We start from the raw sequence: 24,600 nt of genomic DNA on the forward strand, positions 1-24,600 counted from the left end.
CCTTGTGCACATAGCCCGACACCCCAGAGCACCCTGTAACTGCAGAAAAGGTGAACTTGGACACTTTCATCCAAAATGGGCCCAAGACTGAAGCCAATGTACCTCGAGTAGTGTTCTTCCTTCTCTTACATTGCCCTTGAAATTACTAATTGTCTGTGCAAGCTGATTCATACTCTGCAAGTGTGAATTTCCTTTAGCTCTGCCCTGAGTTCTTGGGAGTGGGGAGCTGAAAGGACGCCTAGTATCAAACAGCTTCAAAGAGGAAAAAAACTTTCTGTATTTGAGCGGAAGTTTTAACAAAGGATCAATTTCTCAAGTTCCATTTGTGAAATGCCTTCTCTGAAATCTGTGTAGATTTTCATGTCTGGGGTAAGAGGAGAGAAGGCGTATTCTTACTTTGGACGATTTGGGTGTTTGGGCTGGGTTAAACCACTACTCGCAGTACTAGCACTGGTAAGAGCAAGAACACCAAGAAGGAGAAATGGAAAAACCACCTTCGAACAGGGTAGCATTTCAGGAGGTGATGTATCTGTGCTGCAGAAGGCCTGCCGCTTGGGACACACACTCATCTTTGGGAGGGAAGGGAATACCCACACCCAGCACTCTTAAAACAGGAAGAGGCAGAACAAGCTAAAGTCAGAAGGCACTAGAACCCACTAACCCATTAATGTAAGCACACCAAAATTAGCTCAGGGGCAAAAAAAAAAAAAAACAAACAAACCAGACTTCAGAAGGACAGATATTTTTGGTGCTATTCATCTGAGTAGATGTTAGCTAGATGCTCCTGCCATGCACCAGATTTCTTCCCTGACTTTGCTCCCTGAGGCTCCTGACAAATCTGCTGAGAGATTCCGACTTGTTAAGAGAGAGCAGTGTGTAGAATACGCAGCTTGGAATGTGCGGGGCGCCTTAAAAATAGTTCTGAATGAGAAGTGGCCAAGTATGGGCCCTGGTCACATTTCAGATATAAATGATACCGAGCCCATACCCAGAGGATTGAATTTCTAGATCAGAAATCTCAAAGAGCTCTCTTCCCGAGCTCCTCCTTTGATCCCTTAATCAACGACATACATGAAGCATTTGGGACCCCTCATGCCCCAGCTGTGAAATACCAGCCGTGGTAAAATGATGTGGGGTTTTATGCCAAGTATGTGTATATGGGCGTTGACCTCCTCTATGGCTTTTGGAAAAAGCAGTAACAAAACTGGCCAGAACAAAATGGAACTCACCAGAAAATGAAGTCCTGGGGATAGAGGTAGAATAGAGTCCTGCTATTTAAGGAGCATTGCTAGTAGCAACTATAATGAAAAGCACTCCTGTTTTTGCTTCGAGATAATGCAGGCGACTTCTTAAGCGTGGAAAGTGATCTATAAGCCACTTTCTCAGAAGAGGTCCAGAAATTCCCATGGTAAAGTGGTGTGGGACTCAGCCACCTGGGGAAAGCACGGGTGGTGGCATTCAGGACATTGCCAGGGAAGGTGGTTGTGACATCGAGCTCGCTACGTCTCCACAGCCTTGGGATCAAGTAAGGATGGTGTTTGTTGCAATAGACTGCCTTACGTAGAGAGAGGTCAAGGCGAATTTGATGTACAATCAGAATCTTAGGTAAGTGGGTCAAGGATGGCTTTTAGAATCAACCCTTTGGGAATTTGGTAATGAAGGGAAGTATTTATTTTCTAGAGGACATCTATGTGTCATGTGAACACTTGGTCCTAATGTATGTGGTTGGATGCAATTGTGTGGCAGTGGAATAATTCTGGACGGAAACTTGGACTGTAGCATGTTCGTATTTTGTTTTTTGTAACACTGGAGTGACGGCATCCCAGCTAGGAACACTGAACTTGCCTGAGGGGTTTTAAGATTCCATCATCAAAAATGGACAGTAAAATAAAACTTGTAGCAGATGAAGAAGTTTCTGTTGTTGACCCATTTCCACGGGTGACAGGGAGCCACTGTAGGTAAACCAGATGCCCCAGATGAACGACTTCGTAGGACTTCAAGGGTCCTTTTCATCTTCAGGGTGACCCTTTGAAGTTGTGGTTCCAATAGAGGGACACATTTTTTAATCAGTGCTTAGGTATGAGGCTCATATATTTGTTTAAAATAAAAAACTACATTATTATCTACATTATTATCTACATTATTCATTAAGATTTAAGCCAAACTAACTCGTTTAGTTTCATGTATAGAAACTAAATTAACACGTCTTGGGTTTTCTTGAAAGATAGGCTTAATTAGGATGCCTTTTTCTTTCTTTTTTAAAATTATTTTTATTTATTTATTTGACAGACACAGCGAGAGAGGGCACACAAGCAGGGGGAGTGGGAGAGGGAGAAGCAGGCTTCCCGTGAAGCAGGGAGCCTGATGTGGGGCTTGGTCCCAGGACCCTGGGACCATGACCTGAGCTGAAGGCAGACACGTAACGACTGAGCCACCCAGGCACCCCTGGGATGCCCTTTTCAACATCTCTGCATATGGAGGATTCTTTGGCTAGTAGGAGATGTATCCAAATATGGAGGGTTTTTATATCTTAAATGTACAGAATAATGAGTAGCTTAAAAAAGTAAAGCTGGGAAGAAAGTAGCCTAAGGCACCTAAAGACACTTCTGTGCAAAGTGGGACGCCCCAGGAAGGCAGGGATTTGGGGCAGCTTTATGTACTTGTAAATCCTCAGTATAGTGCCGAGTACTATATGTGCTCAATAAATACTTATTGAATAAAGTGCCACCTAATAGAAGATGTCTTTTTAAATAGGTAGCCGAATTCTCCCCAAAATTTAGGAAAATCTTCAGGGGTTGGAATTGGTTTGAGAAGGGAACATCAGAGCAGCAGTGTCTGTGACTTTTAGGAGCAGGTTAGGGGGAGAGTTGCCAGAATTGGGAACCCAGAGCCTTAGGCTTTAATAGCTGCATAGGAACAGGACATAGGGCCTTGGGCCCAACACAGGTGGAGAGAGCAATGACCCAGGGCCTCCAGGGGCTGCACACTGTGTAAGCCTCAGCTGGAGAGACGTCTGCCTGTTGGTAGAGGGAAGCTTGTCTACCAGCATGAAGTCTCCCCCCACATTACCATACCCGACAGTCAGCCTCACCAGGATCAGACTTTGAACTGATGTCACCTGGTGGCCTAGGAGTCCCTAAGGGAAGGAGAACTGGTGTTCTGTCACTGGCTTCTGGGAACACAAAGCCATCCTGGAGGCCCATCCTCAACCCAGGTTACATACAAGATCATAGCTAATCCCCACTGAAGATGAGCTCACAGTGCAAAACCGCAAATACACAAGCCAAAAACATGCTCCTGGAGCAAGAGCCAGCTGATGGCCAACAGCAGGGTTCTACTCCCAGACATGTCTTCAGATTCTTCTAGAACATCAGAGATGACAAAGTAGGTGTGTTCACAACTACGAAAGGCAGGCAAACAGGAGAAAAGATTAAGTCATTACTGTAAAAGACTATACATACTAAAAAACAATAAAGTAGTTCTCTTAAAAATGAGAAACTAGTCATTGGCGTTAAGTTTAATGTGGGGAGAAATGCCTCTTTTCAGCGAGAACTGGAAGCCCAGCCTAGTAAATATAAAAGTCTATAGTAACCATCTCTAGTAACAAACAACTCCAAGAGGCATGATGGTCGTCAGTAGTTCCTGATTTCTTGAAAGTAGGTGAACTGAAATATCTAGCTTCCAGAAGTGTTACCCAAAAGTTGGCAAATCCCCAGTGTCTCTGATTTTCTGTCGTCATCCTTCTTCCTGTAAACTCTTGATCATCCCTTGTGCTAAAGGAGGAGATCTGCACTTCCCTTCATTCCCCCTCCATTTCCTGTTCTTGGGGCATGATACTCGGTCCCAACAACCCAGGTCACATCCATTTAGGATGAGCGAACAGTATCCTCTGTGAGAAAGGACAGATTAGCTCATCAGAATGAACCAGTAGGTTCTATTTTTATTGCAACAATCCACTCTAGTTCCTGGATTTATGAACCCCTGGCTTCAAGCAGCATAAACCAAGTGGATAAAACGTCATGCTTTGATTTTAGTAATGCCTGAGAATCTTAAATATAACCGTTTCCGCTTCTTAAAAAATACACTTTACTTAAAACAGGATAGCCCCTATTTCTCGATCATTGCCATTTGGACATAAAAGGCACAAAAGACAGGCTTTTACCAAGAGGTAGAGTTTACCGGTAAAGGGCATGAAAAAGGATTCCTTTAGCTATTTTTAACCCAAAATGTAATAAGCAGATCTTTGTGCAGTTCCTCTTAGGCAATGTGTGCAACTCAAAAGATGTTTCTGGTCCCCAAAGGCACCCCACCCCACTTATCCCTGGTGCCCAGAGGAAACAAAGGCACTCTTGACGGGGCAGGAAAATCTCTGCTAGGAAAGCCTCGGAGCAAATGAATGCTGCAACCTGGAAGGAACTCAGGCAGTGAATCTTAAAGACCAACTTTTGTGAGCTGGTCATTGCCACCCCTGGCTCGGCCTGGGTGACGGGGGCAGTGGTGGCCCACGTTCGGGCGACAGGCACCGCTAAGCACCTGTCTCCCAGGTGGGAGCTGAGGACGGCCGGGGTTGCCAGTCACAGACAACCCCAGGGCTCTGAGTTGCCGCAGAACTCACTCCACTGCTACAGCGCCCACCCATGCTGTGTCGCTCCGTGTGTGTCCCTGGCTTGTGCAGATGTCTGTCCTGCGTCTTCCCGTCAGGCAGAGTTCTCGATTCCACTAAACCCCTTCCTTTATCCCACCGATCAGCTCAGGGGCCCCCCTGTTTTACCTGAACAGAGTGTATCGCTAGAGGAGCTGCAGGGTCAGCTTACGCGGGCGACCAGACTGCATCAAGAGGAGACAGAGAAATTTACAAACAAGATTCGGAAGGTAAATATGTAACACAATTTCAGCACAACCGGGGCTCTGAGCGCGGAGCCCCCTGGAGACAGGCGACAGGATGTATTTGAAAGAGCATTGTCTGTCACTCGCAGGCTCCTGGACTCCTGGATCTGGTTGAGCTGCCCCGAGGACCTCTCACGGAGACAGCTGTCCGTCTTCCTCCTCTAAAACATGCTTTTCACTATTTATGTTGTGGTCTCAGGAAGTTCTTCCTAACATCTGACCTATGTAGCTGTAGCCAGCAAAGGAGAATCAAAGAGGGTCTTAACACACCTGGACAGGAAAGGGTGTCCATTACTTTCGTAATCATGCAGATTTGTAAGCTTTCCCAATGTTAGGTAAATTTTCTGAGAGAAATACCAACGACTCACCCTCAATGGTTGTCTTCAGAAAACTGCCGTTGATTGAGCTGCGGCCTTATTAACTCTTCTCGCTTATCTTACTGGCTAATTATCCATGATCTGTTAAATCCGGAGTTGTTAAATCCAGAATCTGTTAATTCCCAGAGTTGCTAGGAGAAGGGAGTCACAGACATGAGCGCTCATTTCCTAAACAATTTAATTTTTTTTTCCTGCACCAAAAGTTTATCCCTGGAAGTGAGTTTATCCCTGGAGATGCTAAGAGCAAAATAGCAGGGTCCCAGGTATGTGTAGTACTTGGGTTCAAAACAAAGGAGTGTATTGAAGACAAGACTTGCCCCCCTCCCCCTCATCCTGCTCTTGTGCCTACTGGGAAGAGAACCCATGGCGGGACTCTGAGGGCTGCTGAGATGGGGAATTAAATCACCACTATTTTTGTGTTCTCCCAGCTTGAAGTGCAGTAAAGATCTGGTGTTATAACAGTGACCACGCCAGTCTCTGTGCACAGCTGGGGTCTTCCCAGAGCTGCACCTCCCTCTTCACCGGCATTAACACATAGGATGGTGTCGACCACAGACCACAGGCAGCCGTAGTCACAGCCCCATGGGTTTCAGAGCACTAATCAAGTCCTTTAGGAAAATAAGACAAAACAAAACTCAAAGCTTTGGTGTTTGGCCAAGAGGGAGTGTTAAATTGGGAGAGGACAGCTGATAACTACAAGGCTGGCATTAGAATCCTTCCCCGCACCCCAGTCTGTGGAACAGAAAGCTTTCATTTAGCTACTGTTGATATTATTTTTGTGCCCTTATCTGTGCAGTAAGATTCTATTCACACCCCTTTGCTTAGTCATTACCGACATAATCATTGTTATTGCTTGGAAGAGCGCCTGTACCCATGTTGAAAAGCAGGAACTGAGCATAGAAATGGAAAACACTTCTTTTTCAGCAATGCTTTATTTCCCTAAGAGTTACTTGTAGCCAATGAGAATGTGGACTCCTAAGTGTGGAAGGAGGTTCTCAGCGTACTTTCCTGTTTGCTCCCCACCATCTGTGGCAGAGGACCTTGCCTCCAGGACAATCCCTGCTCCCCCATCCACTCACCTCGCTTTCCCGCTCTCTGTGGGCCTTTCCATCAGCTTGCTTTCTCCTGTCTTCTGAGGGTGGTGCACACCAGAAGGCTTAGGAAACCAAGGAGAAGGGTTTCCACTTAACCCCCGACCCCTGCTTCCAATTGCAGTGTGCCTTTTGCAGGCCCACAAACAGAGGGCAAAGGGAATCGGCATGGAAGTCCGCTGTGAGCCGTCCATCCGAGAAATGATTTTCCTGAAGTTTAGAGACCTCCAAAAACACCACGAGAGACTTGACAATGAGAACTGACGATAACACCTTGGTTTGAAATAGCGTTTGCTTCCGAATCAGAAAACCCTTGAGGTTTCCTAAATAGTACACCTCTCAAGGAGTTTCCTGGACTTTGGGGGAGTCTGTGTTTCCCATCCCAGGGGCAACTTGATCAAAACTTGGTTTGGTTTTGTGGCACATTGGAACAGCTGCCGTCACACTCGTGTCTCTCTTTCCGTTCAAGATGGAGGAGGAGCACCTCTATGCCTTAAGGTGGAAAGAACTAGAAATGCACAGCCTGGCTTTGCAAAACACCCTCCATGAGCGAACCTGGAGCGATGAGAGGAATCTGATGCAGCAGGAGCTCCGGTCCTTGAAGCAGAACATTTTCCTGTTCTACGTCAAACTCCGGTGGCTGCTGAAGCATTGGAGGCAAGGGAAGCAGATGGAGGAGGAAGGCGAGGATTTCACTGAGGTACCCCCCCAGCCCCCACATTTCCGCCCCCCCAAGCTCCCACAGAGAGTTCATTTTATTTGTGTCCGTTTTGTTCTTGACCCCCAGGCACGGCTGTCCCTCTACACCCCTACACACAAAGTCACATTCTGTTACTTAGGATGATTTTATCAAGCCCAGTCCAGGCACGGGAAATGCAACACGTTGTCCAGTTCTATATTAGACCAAGAATTCTGTGCTGTCCCTTGGCCTCGTTGTCAGAGCCCTTGTCTCGAACTCCGCTGTGCGGCGAAGCTATGCGGCCATTTCTTCCCCTTGCTGACCTCTGAAGTCGTGCGCACTGTCACCCTGAGGTCCTGTTTGTCTCTTGAGAAACCTTGCTGGTTTGTCAGACTGAGTTCTGAATCTTTCTGTCTCCTTTCCGTTTTGGTTTTTGTTCCTAAATGCTAGAGCCCGTTCTGCCCACGCGGTTTGATAAGGGTCTCTGCTCTGCTCCAGATGGGTCTGAGTTTTGCCACCTCTGACATTTGCATACGTGCCCCCCGCCTTCTTCCTGCACTCCCAGATTCATCACAGAAATAGCACAGAGTCATTTGCTTTCTGGTTGATTCTGACTGATTCAGTCCCTGTGGCCTTTAGCCCTGCGGGCTCCTTCGGGCCTTGCCTTCTGGCCACTGCCATGGGTTGTGCACTGGGCAGCCACACCCCTAGCTCCTTTGTCTGCTGCTTCAGGGCCTCATGAATATTGGTTTCCTCTTAGCCCCCAAAGACTTTTCATCTGCTTTTCACTGTATGTAATTTTAAGTCATCCTAGGAAGGGGCAGATACTATTGTTTCTTTCTTCGGAGAGGAAAGTCTTCCCAAATTAATTCAGCCTGCTTCCAGATAACCTTGACATTGAAAACCACCTTTGAGCAAAGCCTAGAAGTGGTTGTAAAGTTTACTACTGATCAGTGCTTTGGAGTTCCTCCTCCTCCAGCTTATAACACCGTACCTATAATCAATAATGATTTATAAATAATAAAATAAGTTACAGTCAAATTTCCAATCTTTTCTGACCGATTGGGTACCCACAGTGTGCTGCTTACGTGAAGAAGGTGGCCAGTGAGTGAAATGGGCTAACTGAGCATGTTCAGGAAAGGGCTGAGAAGTCAAGACATGATAACCCATAAAGGGGAGAATTACCCTCAAGCAATATATTAGCCAGGCTGCAAGCCAAGGGGTCGGGTAGAGCTGTGACTGTTGTCTCCTGCTGTTTGCAGAGCGAGCGTCCAGAGACCCTCCCCAGGCTCGGTGAGCTTGGAGTTCAGGGGGAGCCCAAGGGGGACAGCCCAGACCGAGATGACAACGGTCCAGGCTGCGGCTTTTCGATGGGAGAGCATTCTGCACACCCTGCGGTGCAAACTGGTGACCACGGATCGAGGCTGCAGCCTGCACACGGGGGACAGCTTCACAGGCAGGTGGGTGCCAAGGTTCCAGCTCCTCGTTTGACCCACGCCTGGGAGAATGGACTCCTAGCCTACGTCTGGGTCATCTAACTTTATGTGCTGTGTTCCGGGGAGCGGTAAACTCTGAGCGCCTGTGGTGGCCTGTCACTGTGCTTGTGCTAGAAATCATATCATAAAGGCTTTATTTCAGCATCAGCCCATTGGTCCATTTGCCTTACACATGTCAATAAGGGGCATGGTAGGATCCGATCAATTGGAAAGGCCGGCCAACGTACCTGAGAAGGAGAGGGGGGAATTATAGAGTGGTGTGTAGAAGGATCTGTGGCTTTAGAAAGGCTGACCATTCTTCCACGAAAGAGATGTTACCGGGGGCAGCGCCCTCCTCGGGGCCAGAGAAAGAAGGTACAGGGCTCTTTTTGTTGATGTTTGACTGAATGGGCATCAGTGGCCTCACGAATTTGGCAACCTCATGCATAAGGAGGAAAGAAAAAGCATTTTTTTTTTAAATCCCTAACATGTATAAAGTGTTTCAAGTTCTTTTTGGGCCACTTGAAAAAAAATTTTTTTTGATGACACTTAGAAAAACTGAAAAGCGTATATGGAGATGGGATTTCAGTGCATAATATGAAATCATTATGAATGTTGCCAAATGTCACATTTATTAATTATTAAGCAGATAGCCCCTGCTTAATCAGCCAAAAGATACTACTGATGCCGCCCAGACTTTTTGCACTTCTCTACAAAACAGCAGCTGTGTCGGCTTTGGAGTGCTGAGAGACCCTGGGAAGTACCCAGTGTTAAAGCTTTCTTCCTCGCAGCCTTCCTGGTCTGAGCCTTTTCCGATCCTGTGTTGCTTCTTTGAGGGTTCTGCAGGGCACAGCCAGAAGCCCCAAGTCCTAGACCCTTGGCTCTGGCAGGGAGGAGCAGGTCCGGTTGGGCCCAAAGCGCACAGTGACCCAGGGTGGGGCTGTGTGGCTCCCGGACCGCAGACATTTCTGGGCACGCCCTGTGTGCTGGACCCCACAGCTGCGGCTCCTCCCTCCGAGCCTCAGAGGGTCAAGTGGGAGAGGGCTGTCATCAGAACTCTGGCTCAGATCCAAATGAGAAAAATCATGATGTCTGAGCGCAGGCCTCGGGGATGTGTGTCTTTCCCCAACCCCATTCCCCGCTGCCCGGGTCTGCTTTCTCTTCTTAGACAAATCAGATTTTCACAACTAAAGAGCTGTTTTCTCTGCACGCCCATCCGCCCTTCATTTCCCCTGAATAATATGACTCAAGAAAGAGGTTGCACTTTCAAATGAATGTTTAATTACACTTATTAGGAAGTTTGTCATTATGCCAGCGTCCCTGGGGAGTTCTTAACGCGTGGAGTGAGTTTTCCAGCAATGGCTCTAGTTAGGAAATACAATGCTACTTTGCAAATAATCCTCAGAAACCTACCGCTTTTACCATTTTTCAAAGAGATGTCAGGCAGTTCTATAAAGCATTTGTGATTAACTCAGAGAGCACCCAGTGACTGACTGCCACTTAGCCCTAAACCTGTCGTGTCTCAGGTCACATGTTGGGTGTTTCCAGCCCATGCGTCCAGACGCTTAGGAAAAGGGGAAAAAATGTAACACATCTGGTTTTCTAAACAGTTCTCATGGAAAATGTTACCCTGGGGGTGGAAAATAATGTAAAGTCAGTCAGCTGGAACCTCACATTCAGCATATTTTAACGTCATCTCTCTTCGCCCGCTTCTTCCAAAGGCTGATTTTTTTCATTAGTCCCCTCGGAAGTGGCAGTGGGAGCCATGAGTTTCCACTTTGTATGGTGTGCAGAAGAGGCAAATGGGGCGGGGGTGGGGGACAGCCTGCAGGACAGGGTGCGGACCGGCAGAATCCAGGTGGCCTTTCATGGCCCCGTCTGTCTACAGGAGTTAAGTGCATGAAGCCGTCCGCCTGAGGACAGAAGATTAATGCGCTCTACTGTACAACAGCTGGTAGCCTGGGAGTGAACGTTCTCCGTTAGCAGATATGCCTGCCCTTCAGTAGCACGGGTATTAGCTAGGCAGCCTGCCCGCAAGAGCAGGGACACGTGTCCCGGAGAGCCGCACCCTATTCAGCAACTCTGGGAACCTGCCAAGGTGATAAGCAGCACTGCGACGTGGCCTACCTCCTGTCCCAAGGCTAAACACCCTAGGGACCTAATTCCCCGGGCCTTGGACTTCCTCTGTGTGTCATAGTGAGCATTCTCACAGTTGAACACAGTGGATGGCAAAATGCATCATTGTCCAAAGAGGTAAAAAAAAAAAAAAAGAAAAAAGGAAAAAGAAAAATGTGTGTGTATCAAGTCACCCTTGGGAATAGTTCATAAAAGATCATCAGGTTGGAAAATGTTCGGCCGTGTGAATGTTCCCCATCGACTGATTTTTAGTTACAGGACTAGTGATCTGGTGGCCGCGACCCGATTGTCCTCGAGAACAGAAAGCACTTTCAGTTTGCCCGGCCTTCTGGAAGAGCTGGAAAATAGGCAAGAGCTTATTGTATTGCTCTCACTGAGCTCCGGGACGCTGGCCACAACATGAAGCTTTTGAGACCCACATAGGCATTTTATGCTTACTAGGAGTTCCCCAAATCAAGATTTTTAATGCAAGATGACTAAGAGCCCCAGCATTATGGCCCCGTGGTTCCACTAGCTAATTGTCTGTGAATTGGATTAATTTATTCAAAGAGAAGTTACTTTTTCATCCAGGGAGGGGATATAATATTCTTTATTAAAGCAGCTAAGCATAAATATATAGAACCTAATTTAAAATTCAAAGCAAGAGCTAATGAAAATATATTTCACATTAGTCTTCACCTACAGCTGCTCCCTGAAGATTCCCCTTCAGGACCTGCTTTAGAAATGACTAGCATCTGTTCCCCAGGACCTTTGTCACTCAACTCGTCCAGGACTCGTCTGGGGCTCAGGGCCTTCAGAAGCCCCCCTCAGTAGAAGTCAGCCTCTCTCTTGTAGACCAAGTGCCTTTGGCACCTTGGACCCCCCCAGCTGACTCACGTTGGTGCCCCCCTTTTATGCTTTGTCCAAGATGCGGAAACTTCCAGAAAGAGCACCACTGCCAGACAAGGCCTGTACGTCAGAAACTGTGATCTGCTCTGACTTTATTTTTTCTTTTTTCCAATAAAGAAGCTCTCCTCTTGAGCCTGGATCACTTTTACCTTCAATTTTGTATGTACCATGATTCATTTTTCAGATTCTACAACTTTATAACCTCCCCTGAAGAGACATGCAACTCTTTGTATAAGGAACCAGACTAGAGCTTATGATTAGGAAACATTTTATGTTGGCGATGTGTTTTTGTCTGTTACTGTTACTGTGCGAATAGCACAGGCTCAGGAGTGAAGAACCACAAGTACTAGAGGATACTCAGGGAAAGGACTCTCCGGCCCCTGCCCTGCCTCCCAGCGTCAGCCACCATCAGCAGTAAACCCTAAACCTTGCTCATAAGTGATTTCTTCCCCTCTGGCCACTTGATTTTCATCACACCTGCCCTGGTTTTCTTGGAGCCTTTGGCTGATAACCTGTGTTATAACTTACTAAATGTATGTCCATCTTTCTTTCACAAGCCCACATCTATTCTTGGGAAGCTCTCTAAAAATTACAGTGACCTGCCCCAAGAAGCCCTTGTGGCCTGGATCACCGGGCATGTTCTCAGCCAAAGGACAGATGATTTAAAAAAAATTTTTTTTAAAGATTTTATTTATTTATTTGACAGGAAGAGAGATCACAAGAAGGCAGAGAGGCAGGCGGGGGGGCGGGGAAGAAGGCTCCCTGCTGAGCAGAGAGCCCCATGTGGGGCTCAATCCCAGGATCCTGAGATCATGACCTGAGCCAAAGGCAGAGGCTTAACCCACTGAGCCACCCAGGTGCCCCTGTACATAAATGAATCTCTCATCTCTATAACCCTCTACCGGGGATTTTCATGGCCGGTCTTCAGTGACTCATTCTCTTAACTGTGGGAGGATAGTCGTTTTAGAAAAGAATCTTAAAATTAACCTGAATGAAACAATGAAAGTAAGAATGACAAATGGCTTCTTTATTAAAATGTGTCAATGTATCCTTTCGGTCTGATGTCACAGTAAAGGACTTATCCTGGGACTCTTGCTGGTAGAGGAATTGAATAAGATATGAGGTCCCTCTCTTTATTAGTATGAAATAGGACCTATGCCTGTGTTGGGGGTTGGGGACAGCTACCATAGCGTTCTAGAACTCCCTGCCTATGTCTGCTAGCCTAGATGAGCACGAAGTAGAGGCCACCTGGCTCTCTGTGGGTCAGCCTATAGTGGCCGGTCAGTGCATCTGTTCCAACTTTCGATGAAACCCATCTCCCAAATTAAGGGCTCTGAGACAAGCAAAGTGGTTGATGGTAGTTTAGCTCTTTCATAGAACTATGAAACACCTTATCTTAGAAATCTTAGGCAAGAATGATTTTATGAAGTTGTCATTCCATCACAAATATTTTGGTGTGTTCTCTTTCCAGAAGCTTCCTTTTTACTTTCTATTAGTAATATTTATTGTATTTTTGGGTAGTAGTCTTATTGGCAGAAGCCCAACCTTGAACCTGTAATGAGTTTAGCACTTTATAGCACAGTCAAGCTCCTAATCCCAATGTTGGGATCATTGCAAGCCTTGTCAAGAGAGATGAACTTGGAAGGGCTGAAATAACCTAAGCCTGCAGAAAAGGAAATGGTGGTGGCAATTTTATGCTGCTTCTACGCAAGAAAACCAGCCAGCTGATCTTGAAGAGGTTGAAAAATTGGTGTTTTTGATTGAAATTGACCTACACTTAACAGATCTATAAACTAAAAGGTTGCATAATTGGGCCCGTGGCATAGAAGTTTCAGAAAGTTCTGTAGCCAAGACGACTTTGACCCAAAGACCTCTAAATGGCCCAAAGAATCTTGATGCCGTTCTTAACGTCATTAGGGTCGTCTTTTTACCAAAAGCATTGCCAAGCAAGGGCCCCCACAGAGAAAAAATGTAAGACAAGGCATTCTTTCAGGATGGCTTACTAATACTATTTCCATTGATCTGGGGATGGAATTTGTTTCCAGAGATGAGGGGCTTCGCTTAGGCAAAATTAAAAAAAAAAAAAAACCAAAACCCAAAACCAAAAACAAAAACAAACACAAACACAAAAGCCTGGATAGCGTATAATGTCAGAATTTAGATATAGATAGGTTAGCTCCGTTTGTCCAGCCTCGGGTGGGACAGACCGGGAGTGCAGTCTGCGCTGTGCACCTCCTGCTTGGGAGAGCCCGGCGGTTGCTGCGTTTGCGCATGCTCTAGTTCCTCCACTGTCACCCCGGGATCGGGATGGTACGCGCCCAGGATTGATGTGAGAGGCCAATGAGATCCTGCCGGTGAGCGATCGGCACACCTGATTTAGCACCCCCTCTATCAGAGACAATTAGTATTACTTTTCATTATTGTGTTTTTGTACCTGAAGAGGTTTGAAGTATCCTGCCCATCTGGGTCTTCAGTTCTCGATGTTGTACACCAATGGTGGAGAGAGCTAGTCTGGCTTCTTGCAGTGACACATGCTGCTCCTGGGTGATTATCACAAGTACAATAACATCCATTCCGTGGACTCTCTTGCTCCCTTTGGCCACCTTCATCCCAGAGCAATTTTTGAACTCATTCCATGGTGATCAATATTATACTGGTATAATAGCACATTATGATAATTATACTGACCCAACTGTGCATGAAAACGTTAAGGCTTAATTTTACTTAATCTGATATTTGCTAATGCCAGAAAATACTTATTTCCAGAAGAACCAAAATTTCAGTCTGCAAAAAGACTGTTCTGTGAATTCCTGCTTTCGAGGACCACGAATTCTGGTCCTCATTTTATCAGAGCCAATTGGTGTGGGGCTAAGAACCCCACAGTCTGACGATACTCAAAAAGTATGGTTTGTAGGGAGATATTGATTACATACAAGAATTGATTACATGGTTTTCTTCAGTGAGAATTAAATCACTACACAGAGACTAGATCAAAATTAGTCTCATTACTTTATGCTTAAAATACTCTGACTTAAAGAGTAGTGATTTTTTAAGTTTAAAATCCAAAGATGAAAAGAGCATATGATGGCGTGCCTGAGTGGCTCAGTCGTCTGAGCATCTGCCTTTGGCTCAGGTCATGACCCAAGGTCCTGGGATCAAGCCCCACATCGGGCTCCCTGCTCTCTGGGGGAGTCTACTTCTCTCTCTCCCTCTGCCTGCTGCTCCCCCTGCTTGTGCTCTCTCTTGCTCTCAAATAAATGAAATCTTTTTTTAGAAATAGCATATGAATCTACTATAAAACATAGTTTTTCTCAAATTCTGTACTCAAAAAGGTATGTATTTCTGAAAAGATTATTGCAACACTTCTGACTCACCTGCACTTACATAATTTTTAAAAACCTTTGGTGTAGAGTTGAAAGAAACCGTTGTGCATTTATTACAGTTGTATACGTATCCTGAGCACCTCTTTGAGTGTAGTGGTAATTTACTTACATTTTGGTTGGAAGGAATGTGTAGGATTTTTAGAACGCTCTCTGGCTGCTGAATCTTTCAGACGTTGCCTGGATTGTACTCTTACTGGTTTTAGTCTCAGAGCTATTCAAGTAAAAATTGACGGTCAAGGGGAGAAAAACCAAACAGCTATAAATGTTAACAAACAGGCCTTTCTACCCCCATCGAAAGTCTGCCGCATCTAATATTAGAACTCCAGACAATTTACAGGGAAAACTGGGGCGTTTTCAGTAATAAAACTCATGTTAAGGAGTTTCTCTTTTCTAATTCAACTTTCTCTAAATCTAAACGTATAGATAGCCAGAGTATCTTAAATTCTTCCCAAAGGTGGCTGTCCATTTTCATCTCTGTGCATGTGTGTTTAAGGGATTAATGAGATGGTTTTAGAAGCATGACAGACTCTCCATGTGGTGGAGGAGAGCTGGGGGCTCCGTCCTGCTGCCCTGGGCACAAGAGGTCTATCAAGCAGTGGGGGGGGGGGGGGCTCTCTGAGAGTAAGGGGCTCTGTGTCCCCAGAGTCGAGACAGTCTGACTCCAGCAGGACCGAGAGAGCTTTGATTCTACCTGCCTTGTACATGCACCCAGCAAGATGGCCATGGGACCAGTCTGGGAGCTCAGGATGCACTTTTAGTGTTTTCTGTTGGATTGGAAGAGATGAGCTGGTGGCGTTTTTACTATCCAAATATCATAATTGATTCAGTATTTAATACACTTGGACCGGCCTTTCTGATACAATGCCCATGCTGAAACGTACAAAGACAGCAGTCATGGTTTTAAAATGTGCTTTCCAAGGGCAGGGTGAGTTTTAGAAAATAAAAAATCTTTTAAGTTAGGTGTAAGCAGATTAGTGATAAAAAACCCTTATTCATATATCAGACCTGTTTACATACTTCATTTGAGATGAGCATTGTATGGGCTGCTGGAAACGTGGTTGCGGGTCGGGTTTTGTCTGTCCCCATGCACTCACATTGGTGGTGGGGTGGTCAGGGGAGGCACAGGGAGAACAAGCAGGCGCATGGTTACTGGTGATGTTGGTGCAGCCGAAAGGAGGGACACAGTGATTCTGTCTCAGAAGACCATGAGGAAGCCGTCATGCACAAGTTAAACATTTACATTTGACTTTGATTAAAGCTCAAAATGCCCTCCCCCCATGGCCATACTTATCCATCCAAGTCAGAGTATGACCACCCTATGTTTATAAGAGACACAGAGCCTTTATTTTTTCTCTTCTGATTCAATGGCTGGTATTAAAATGACAACATATATAGGTGAGTGTTTTTATCTTGCCAAATCTGCATTCCCAACCTTCGCTGCGGATGTCTGAAATCACGCTGGGCTTCCTTGCAGCCCTGGCTTCCGGGCGCCCTGTGGCCTCCTGCAGCTTCTTCCCTTCTGCTTCTGGGCCCGGAGCACCAGCCCTGAGTGCGGGGTCTCGCTTACTGTTCCACCAGGCCCTTAGTGGCCTCAGCTCTGGGAGCCTGACAGTTGGCAGCATAGGGACCCTAGGGCTCTGTCCCATGACCTGTAGACTTACCACCTGTTCTGTACCCATTGCAATGGCCCCTTGGACACAACTCAGCACCCCCTTGATGCCATGACCTAAAGAATACTTTTACATGGCAGAACCAACTCCATGTTCGCTCCCGCAGGTGGTGGAAAACCAGCAGCTGTTCGGGGCGCTCAAGAGCCTACTGGAGGACCTGCGCGCTGAGCTGCGCGAGGACGAGCACGCACGGCGGCGGCTGCAGCAGCAGTACGCCAGCGACAAGGCCGCCTGGGACGTGGAGTGGGCCGCGCTCACGTGCCGCCTGGAACAGGTACCTGCCGGTGGGGGTCTCCTCTGCTCCCGCTGCGGGGCCTCTGCCATCTGGGCCAGATGGGGAGAAGACACTGTTCGACAAATCCGCAGTGACCGTAGACCAAAGAGCTAGGGTTCGGAGGGGAAAGCCAGGAACAGTTGCCTGCTCGCTCGCTCTTTTTAAAATCCCCAGCTTCGGCGCACCTGGGTGGCTCAGCCGGTAGAACATCTGACTCTCGATCTCAGCTCAGATCTTGATCGCTGGGGTCATGAGTTCAAGCCCTGTCTTGGGCTCCATGCTGGGCATGGAACCTGCTTAGGAAAAAAAAAAAAAAAAAAAAAAAAATTCCCAGCCTTTTCAAGGCGCCTTCTTCTCCCTCCTATTCCCTCTCCCGAGTATGAAACACAGTCCCCGCGGAGCACTTTTTGACAGCAGCATTTATTTTTCCATTCTGTGTTGAACAAGGCTGTATTTAGCCCCATCAAGGGGTGGCCAACATGAAGTGGTGATGGGAACACAAAGTCATAGTTCAGACAGGTGCAAAGAAAATGCAGAGCGTGGCCTAGTTATCTTTGAAAAAGGCAAATGTGGCTGGGTGGCTCAGTGGGTTAAGCCTCTGCCTTTGGCTCAGGTCATGAACTCAGGGTCCTGGGATCGAGCCCCGCATTGGGCTCTCTGCTCAGCGGAGATTCTGCTTCCCCCTCTCTACCAGTCTCTCTGCCTGCTTGTGATCTCCCTCTCTCTGTCAAATAAACAAATAAAAATTCTTAAAAAAAAAAAAAAGAGAAAAAGGCAAATGTGCATTCCTCTAGATTTCTCCAAATACTGAAAAGAGCTTGTAGATCTTCTACTATGAGCCTTAGAAGTCTGATTAGTATCTGGGTCCTTATTTCCCCTGGAGGAAAGGGAGGCCCAGAGGAAGTGGCTGGTCTCAGATCATGGAGACTTTAGTGCTCGAGTAGAGAGAGCGGGGTCTTACCTCCATCTTCCCTACCAAGCAGAGCCGCCTCAGAGATTTTAGACTACGGCCATAGTTGTTAAGGTCAGATGTCACCAGAAACATTCTTTTCTAAGCGTTTTCTCCCTGGAAACCCTTAAAAGCAATATCACGTCCTGCCCCGGGTCCTCTTGTTCTGATTGTTTCTCCAGGTTTCTTCCAGCCCCTTGGTCACGATGGGAGGAAAAGTCTGCATCTTTGATCATCTACTCTCTAAGTCCTATTTTGAGGCGTATCTTAAAGTAATTAAAATTGTATATGAATTGGCTAGGTCATGAAAGAAAAAAAAAAAATTTGCCCAGAAAGGAGACATCTTCCAACTGGCCTTGATAAAAGATGAAAGAGCCTGTCATACAAAAGAAAACAGTGCGTCCCCCGCCCCCCGCCCGGCCTGGTACCCACAAGTTCAGTGGCATGGCCAGCTGGCCCAGGGGAGCCCTGGATTCAGGTTCGCAGCCCCCAGTAGAGTGGAGACACTGCCTTCTCCACAGAGGAAGCAGCAAAGCAGGGCAAAAAGGAAGCATCAGGCTGGGCTGCTGGAGCCGCTGACCCAGATACGAATCCTGTCTCCTTCCTGGTGGGAGAGTCTTACTAGAGGCTCTGTTTATCTTAGTGCACAGCCTGAAGAGTCAGGAGTGGAGACAAAATGAGTAAGATGCTCTCTGGTGAGCTGCCTTTAAACCTATTTTAAAATATGTTTATGAGGGAGAAAGCTAAATATTTTCACAGATGTAAATGTAGCTGAAGAAAGGAGGCCTAATCTTTGATATGAGCCAATTTCAAAATATTTCATCTTTGTTTTAGAGAAACCTGGTGGCCACCCACACACATGCTACGCATAAAGCCTCAGGGAGAATCACTAGACACCAGGAAATAAAATTAGGACTTCCAACTTAGAAGCTGGGTGGTAATAGGTGAAGATTCATCTTCTGCCCAGATCGTTTTAAGAAGTTTCTGAAACCATTGCAGACCAAGAAACAATGAATGTGGGCTGAAGCTAGTTTCTTTGTAATACTCCCGTCTTTGCTCTTCTTCTACTTAAAAGCAAAATAGGAAAATTCTACCAAAAGTTAAGTTTTTTAATCTCCGTGGAGGTCATGTGTCCCTGGCTGAATTGGCGATTCCATTAGTTCTCTCCCAAGTCAGGCCTTGTTCTAGATGCCAAGGATCCAGCAACGGAGAAGACCTTTCTTAAAGGGGTTCTCAGTGCAGCGGGAGACCCAGACCAGGGCTGATTTATAATAGCGTGATCAGTGCCTCACCAGGCCTATACACAGTACTGTCGGGAAGTAGGGGATGTGTTGGCCATGCACCTCAACCTGAGGGTTCAGGGAGGGATTGTTTGTGAAAGTCCTGCTTAGAATGAGTCTCAGAAGATGAATACGAGTGGGTACATGGAAAAGGAGAGAAAGGATGTTTCAGAGGAAAAAAGCATCATGAAAAAAGGAGTATCTTTGAGGACCTGCACCTGGTCAGGTATGAGGAAAAAGATGAATGTGCCAACGATTGAAACATTAATCCTGATTTTATCGTGGAAGTAAAGCATTTTGATTTACATTTTTAAAACATTTGTCTGGCTTCAAGGAAAAGAATGGATTAGAACCCATTAGAATTGAATGGAGTAACATGGTCCGTAGGTAAAAATCCAGCAGTCTGCTGGACTAGAATAGAAAAAGATGCATCCTTATGTTCACGGATCTTTCACTAAAATCGATCATGTTCTGTAGCAACAGTGTGTTCCCAACTCCCTTCTCCCGTCCTCTGTTCTTGTTGTCATACCTTACTTCTATAAACAAACAATACACTACAACTGGTTTTGCTTTAGACACTCAGTAATACTTTAAAGCAAATTTAAAAATAGGGGAAAATGAGCTTGTATTTGTATTTCTTTTGTCATTTCCATTGTTCATTTTTTGTGTAGATCAGAGTGTCTCTTAGTATCCTAATCCTTCTGCCTGAAAACTTCCATCATTTCTTGAAGTACAGGTCTGCTGGCAGTGATTTTTAAAAATTTGTTGAGAAAGCCCTTTTTTCCTTTATTTTGGAAAGATATTGTTGCTGACCATAGAAGTCTGTCAGTTTCCCCTTCAGCCATTCAAGGATGCCACTCCATTGTCCTCTGACTTGGATAGTTTCAGAGGAGAGGTGTGCTGTCATTCATGTCTGTGTGTCCTGTGTCTGTCTGCCTCTAAGGTTTCCTGTTTGGTTTTCAGCAGTTGGAATATGGTATGTCTAGATGGAAATTTTTTAGCTTATTTGTTTTGGTATTTGATCTCAAGGATGTCTAATGGATATTTATTGTAGATGGATCGGTCCCACTGCTGGTCCATCCCTCATTTCCATGTGAGGGCTGAGGACTTAGGGACAGATATGGACCTGCCCTCAGGGAGCTCTATAGAAGGACAGGCAAGGTATGGTGGTAACTGAGGCAGGACGTGGAGCTGAGAGACAGACCACAGGAAGCTAAGTGGACTCACTGCTTTATGTTTTGTGTTACTCTCTATGTCAAATGTTCATAATTAGGGCTTTAAAAATGAGAATTTTTCCCCCCCATGGGATTGGTCAAATCTTGGCTTAAACATGTTTCCAAGGATAATATGCAAATGTGGTGAGATTTTCCTCACCTGTTCATGTAAGATTTTCCAGGGATTAAGGTCTAAGTCCTTTCTCCTTGCCAGCTGGAAGAGAAGACTGAGAAGAACTTGGGAGAAGCAGGCTCTTTTACTGACAGCAAAGGAGCATTCAAAAAGGAGAGGGAGACGCACCAGAAGCTCCTTGCCGACAGTCATGGCCTGGTCATGGACCTGCGCTGGCAGATCCATCACAGTGAGAAGAACTGGAACCGGGAGAAGGTGGAACTTCTTGACCGTCTAGACAGAGACCGGCAGGAGTGGGAGCAGCAGAAGAAGGAGCTCCTGTGGAGAATAGAACAGGTAAAGGGAGTACCCCGGGACCAGTGAACAGGGAAGAGAGTACAAATAACTAAACTGAAATCAGAGCCCTTAGGGGGAAAAAAAAAAAAAAATCAGGCTAATGTTTCATGGGCGTCTAGAGGAAGAGGAAAAAAATCACAGAATTTCTAGCATTGGTGACCCACACTCAGCCCTTGCATTACACAGATCTTTTTATTGCTAAATTTGTAGGTAACTTCCTTGTGTGTGTGTATATGTGTGGTATGTCTCTGGTCAGGGCTGGTGGGGGTGGGTAATATTCTGAAGGAATTTAAAGACTACACTTGAAACATGAGGTTATTTCAGGACTTCTAAGGTGATTCCTGCCAAAAAGCAAACTACCTTTTAAGTTTAGCACTAAAGATGTGGTCACAGTGGCTGCTCCAACTTGAATGGAATTGCTATCCATTAGGAAAGAAATCGCTGGATTAAGTTGGAAATGAGGCTGGTTGCACCTGTGATTATTGCTGAGCTGTGATTAGGGAGGACCACAGTCAGGGGATGGGGCTGGTAGCTCATTGTCTTCAGCTAAACAAACAATTCAAACACCCAAACGAATTCAGGGGGAGCCGGGGAGTTGTTTTTCTACCTCCCAGAGAGTCGTTCTCTGCATTGCGTCAGACTCAGGACCGTTTGCATAGTTTCTAGTCATGCCCGAGTGATGCACAGATTAAATATTAAACTGATGAAGTTTTAGACTTCTTCTGTGGCTGGATTTTTACATAGCATATATGGTTTTTGTTTTTGTTTTTTATTTCAGCCTGTCCCACTTATAAATTTATGAGACCTCAAGGAAATGAATTAATCAATAAGAAACTGAGTTCAGGACAAATAACCTTATTACTCTCTTACAAATACCCATACCACCTGCACTGATGTGGGAGCCTTTTGAAAAATGTGCTCTCTCGTCCCCAGACGTGATACCTGCGTTATGCCGGTGCAATGGCCAAAGTTAGTTTCTGCATGCTGTCAGGGAGGGAGAGAAGGAGAATGGACTAAAAAAAAGCCAGGATTCTCTGGCTCAGAAAGTGTTGAGAAGGAGGCACACTGTGGATAGAATGGAGCAGACCTCCTTCCTAGATTTGATTACTCACCCAACTGAGTCACCATATTGGTCTTTGATGTGGCTCATTTCAGAATTCCCCAAAGTCTAGCAAAAGAAAGGTGGCCACTTCCTGTTTGGCCTACAAATGCATCATTTGAGAAGAATCTTCTGTATTGAATCCCCTGTGTGCCTGTGCTCTCCTGAACAGATCAGTGGTTAGGTGGAAATTGCAGGGGCAGAAATAGCACGTATTCTCACAAAGGGGTCACTGATTTATCACATCTAGCTTTGGTTAACCAGTGTCTCAGAAATGCCAGGCACCTTGTTATCAGGGAGGGTCCCCCTTGGCCTCCCCTCCAGGAGCCCTCACCGTGTTCATCCCTCCTATGGCACAGTAAGGCCAACACAATCCCTGCCACAGCCCTTTTGGGGTCCCCTTTGCCTGTTAGCCTGTTAGCTGTGGTCTTGTCACAGCTTGGATATAATTTAAGCAAGTCTTTTAGGGTTTTTACTTTTAGGAATGAGGAATTCCTAGGAAAGGAAAAAGTAGTAGGACATCTGATGATAGTCAACTTTTGAGGAGTTAATGACCAGGGGAGGAGCAGTGGCCCCATTTTAAGACTGTATCTTGAAGGGTAAGATTGGGTGTGAGCTGAACCCCATTTCCGGTTCACATCTGTCTTCCGAGTCAGAACGACTGTGGTTCTGCCGAGCTGACAGCCTCAGAATGTGAGTCCTCAAGGTTAATGTCTCTGAGTATAAGGGATTCGAGACACGTGGGTTCCAGGCATTCATCTGTTCCTGAAATCTGTGTGGTGGATCCCACAGGCTTTGCACAATGATCTCACCACTGTTTTTAGAAGAAGATTTGCTGCCAGTGAATGACGCTTCAGATATGCAGTTGTGGCTTTCAAAAATAAATCCAACCTTTTCCCCCAAATAGTCAGCATTTTAAAAGAAGATTTTATAAATCTTGGTGCCCAACCCCGAAAATTAAATGAAGCAGTTATAGTCATTCTCTGGAAAAGAAGAAATCGACCAAAGAGTGTGTGTGTGTGTGTGTGTGTGTGTGTGTAGATTTCGTTTATCATTCATTTAATTTTTAACTCCACATTCCGTAGATAAATAAGAAATACAGGTGAACATTCTTCAAAATATATGCTCTTGATATTTGACTACTTGGTGAGCCACGTAACCTTGACTGTGTTAACCTAATACAGTTGGTGAAGGAAGTAACACTAAATCCATTTTCCACTTTCAGAACACATGCTTCATACTTGTCCGGTGTCATTAAATTCCTACATAATTTCTGTGTTGCATGAGGCATTTCATATGACAGATGACTGTGGGAATGCAGTTAAGGTCACATAACACGTGTCATCTATCTTATCAGCAATCCTTGTCACAGTCCAGATTTGATTAGGCGATAGTTAACTTTTATGGAGTCACACTACATTTCTCCTTAGAATTAAGATCCCAGTTAACATGCAGATGATATAGGACTCGCCACTGTACTAAAGACCTAAAGGGAAAACCATGCGTCATTCTGGTCTCCTTCCAGAAACTTCCTTAAATCAACTACCTCTGTAGCCTGAAAGGCCTTTCTTTTAAAACCCATTCACAAAGTGACCTTTTTTTTTCTGGACCAGTTCAGGTAAGGTGACACTGTGGAGGGCTTATTGTTTCCTGTATTATTTGAAATGAAAGTCTTTTCAGTTTTCTATTTGCATTAAAAGTTGTTCTAGTGCAGGATTCGAAGTACAGTGGGCGCCGGTGGCTGGTTTGAAATGACTGTCCTAGGAAACCCTATCCTTTTAAGGACCCATTATTCTATTACAACATCCCAGAGGCATCTTAGCAGCAGATACCCTCCAGCTAAACCCATTCCAGTTCATTTTTAGGAAACCTAACACTGACCAGCTTTAGTGAGCATTGCTTCTGGCCGCCTGTGTTTATTTTTGAATTCCCCCTGTGCTGAGTTAGAATGTGCTCGTTCAAAGCCTCCTCCTTAGTCATTCTTTCCTCCTCTTCACACACACCCTCGGTGCACATTTACAGCTCCAAGTGTGATTCTTGCATTTTAATTCCTTGCCCAGAATAGCTTAGAGATGATCATGTGTTAGAACTAAATTGCGTTGACATGCATTAGATGAACATAATAAAAAGCGTTCCCTTTTTGTTGTCGTTTTTTGTTTGTTGGTGTTGTAAAGAAAACATTTAGTATTTTTAAGAGAATTGGGAAAAACTGTGCCTTGGGGTGGGGGGGATGGGAAGAGATCAGAGGGGCCGTGCTGCTGAAACCCAGAGTGACTGGCTTGTTCCCTAATTCAACTCTGACCCCGCCTCAGACTCTAACATTGAAGCTCTGGCTGCTTGAATTTCCATCTTTCTCAGAAAATGAAGATAATCCACCATATCAGAAATTACTTAAATTGAGTAAAAGTCCTTTTAATAATGGAGATTACTTCACATGGCTTGGTTCCTGATTATGAACAGGCCATACTTACCTCCAGCTCCTAGTTGAAGGCCTCAGTTGGGACACAGAGGTGTAGTTTGTGAAAGAGTCTCAGTTAAAAAATAAATTAATCCTTCTGGGGGAGTTCTAGAACTTCCCGGTGCCATATCAGCCCTTGAGGACCCAACATCTCTCTTCTTTGAAAAATCCAGATGTCACTTCCGCCCTTCAGGTAACTTTCTTAGCCAGGAGAGCTTCCGCCATGGTGGGGTGTGTGACATGTCACCCAGTAAAGACCATCGTGGAGATA

The 24,600-nt window shown here is 45.6% G+C and overlaps 1 protein-coding gene across 9 annotated transcripts in view; it reads left to right on the forward strand.

Moving 5' to 3' along the window:
- MTCL1 (microtubule crosslinking factor 1) overlaps positions 1–24,600 on the forward strand; it is a 123,491-nt gene that overhangs the window by 83,400 nt on the left and 15,491 nt on the right. For 5 of the 9 annotated variants that reach the window (XM_032875736.1, XM_032875737.1, XM_032875740.1 and 2 more), the window contains 5 exons: positions 4,750–4,872; positions 6,825–7,055; positions 8,297–8,494; positions 16,693–16,860; positions 20,518–20,772. In XM_032875736.1, the coding sequence (XP_032731627.1) occupies positions 4,750–4,872; positions 6,825–7,055; positions 8,297–8,494; positions 16,693–16,860; positions 20,518–20,772 (975 nt within the window). The remainder of the gene's footprint in view (positions 1–4,749; positions 4,873–6,824; positions 7,056–8,296; positions 8,495–16,692; positions 16,861–20,517; positions 20,773–24,600) is intronic. The other 4 variants (XM_032875741.1, XM_032875743.1, XM_032875745.1 and 1 more) reach the window with 2 other exon arrangements.

The sequence above is a fragment of the Lontra canadensis genome, unplaced genomic scaffold, assembly GCF_010015895.1.
Source record: "Lontra canadensis isolate GAN:19392208 unplaced genomic scaffold, GSC_riverotter_1.0 scaffold57, whole genome shotgun sequence".
NCBI classification, from domain to species: domain Eukaryota; kingdom Metazoa; phylum Chordata; class Mammalia; order Carnivora; family Mustelidae; genus Lontra; species Lontra canadensis.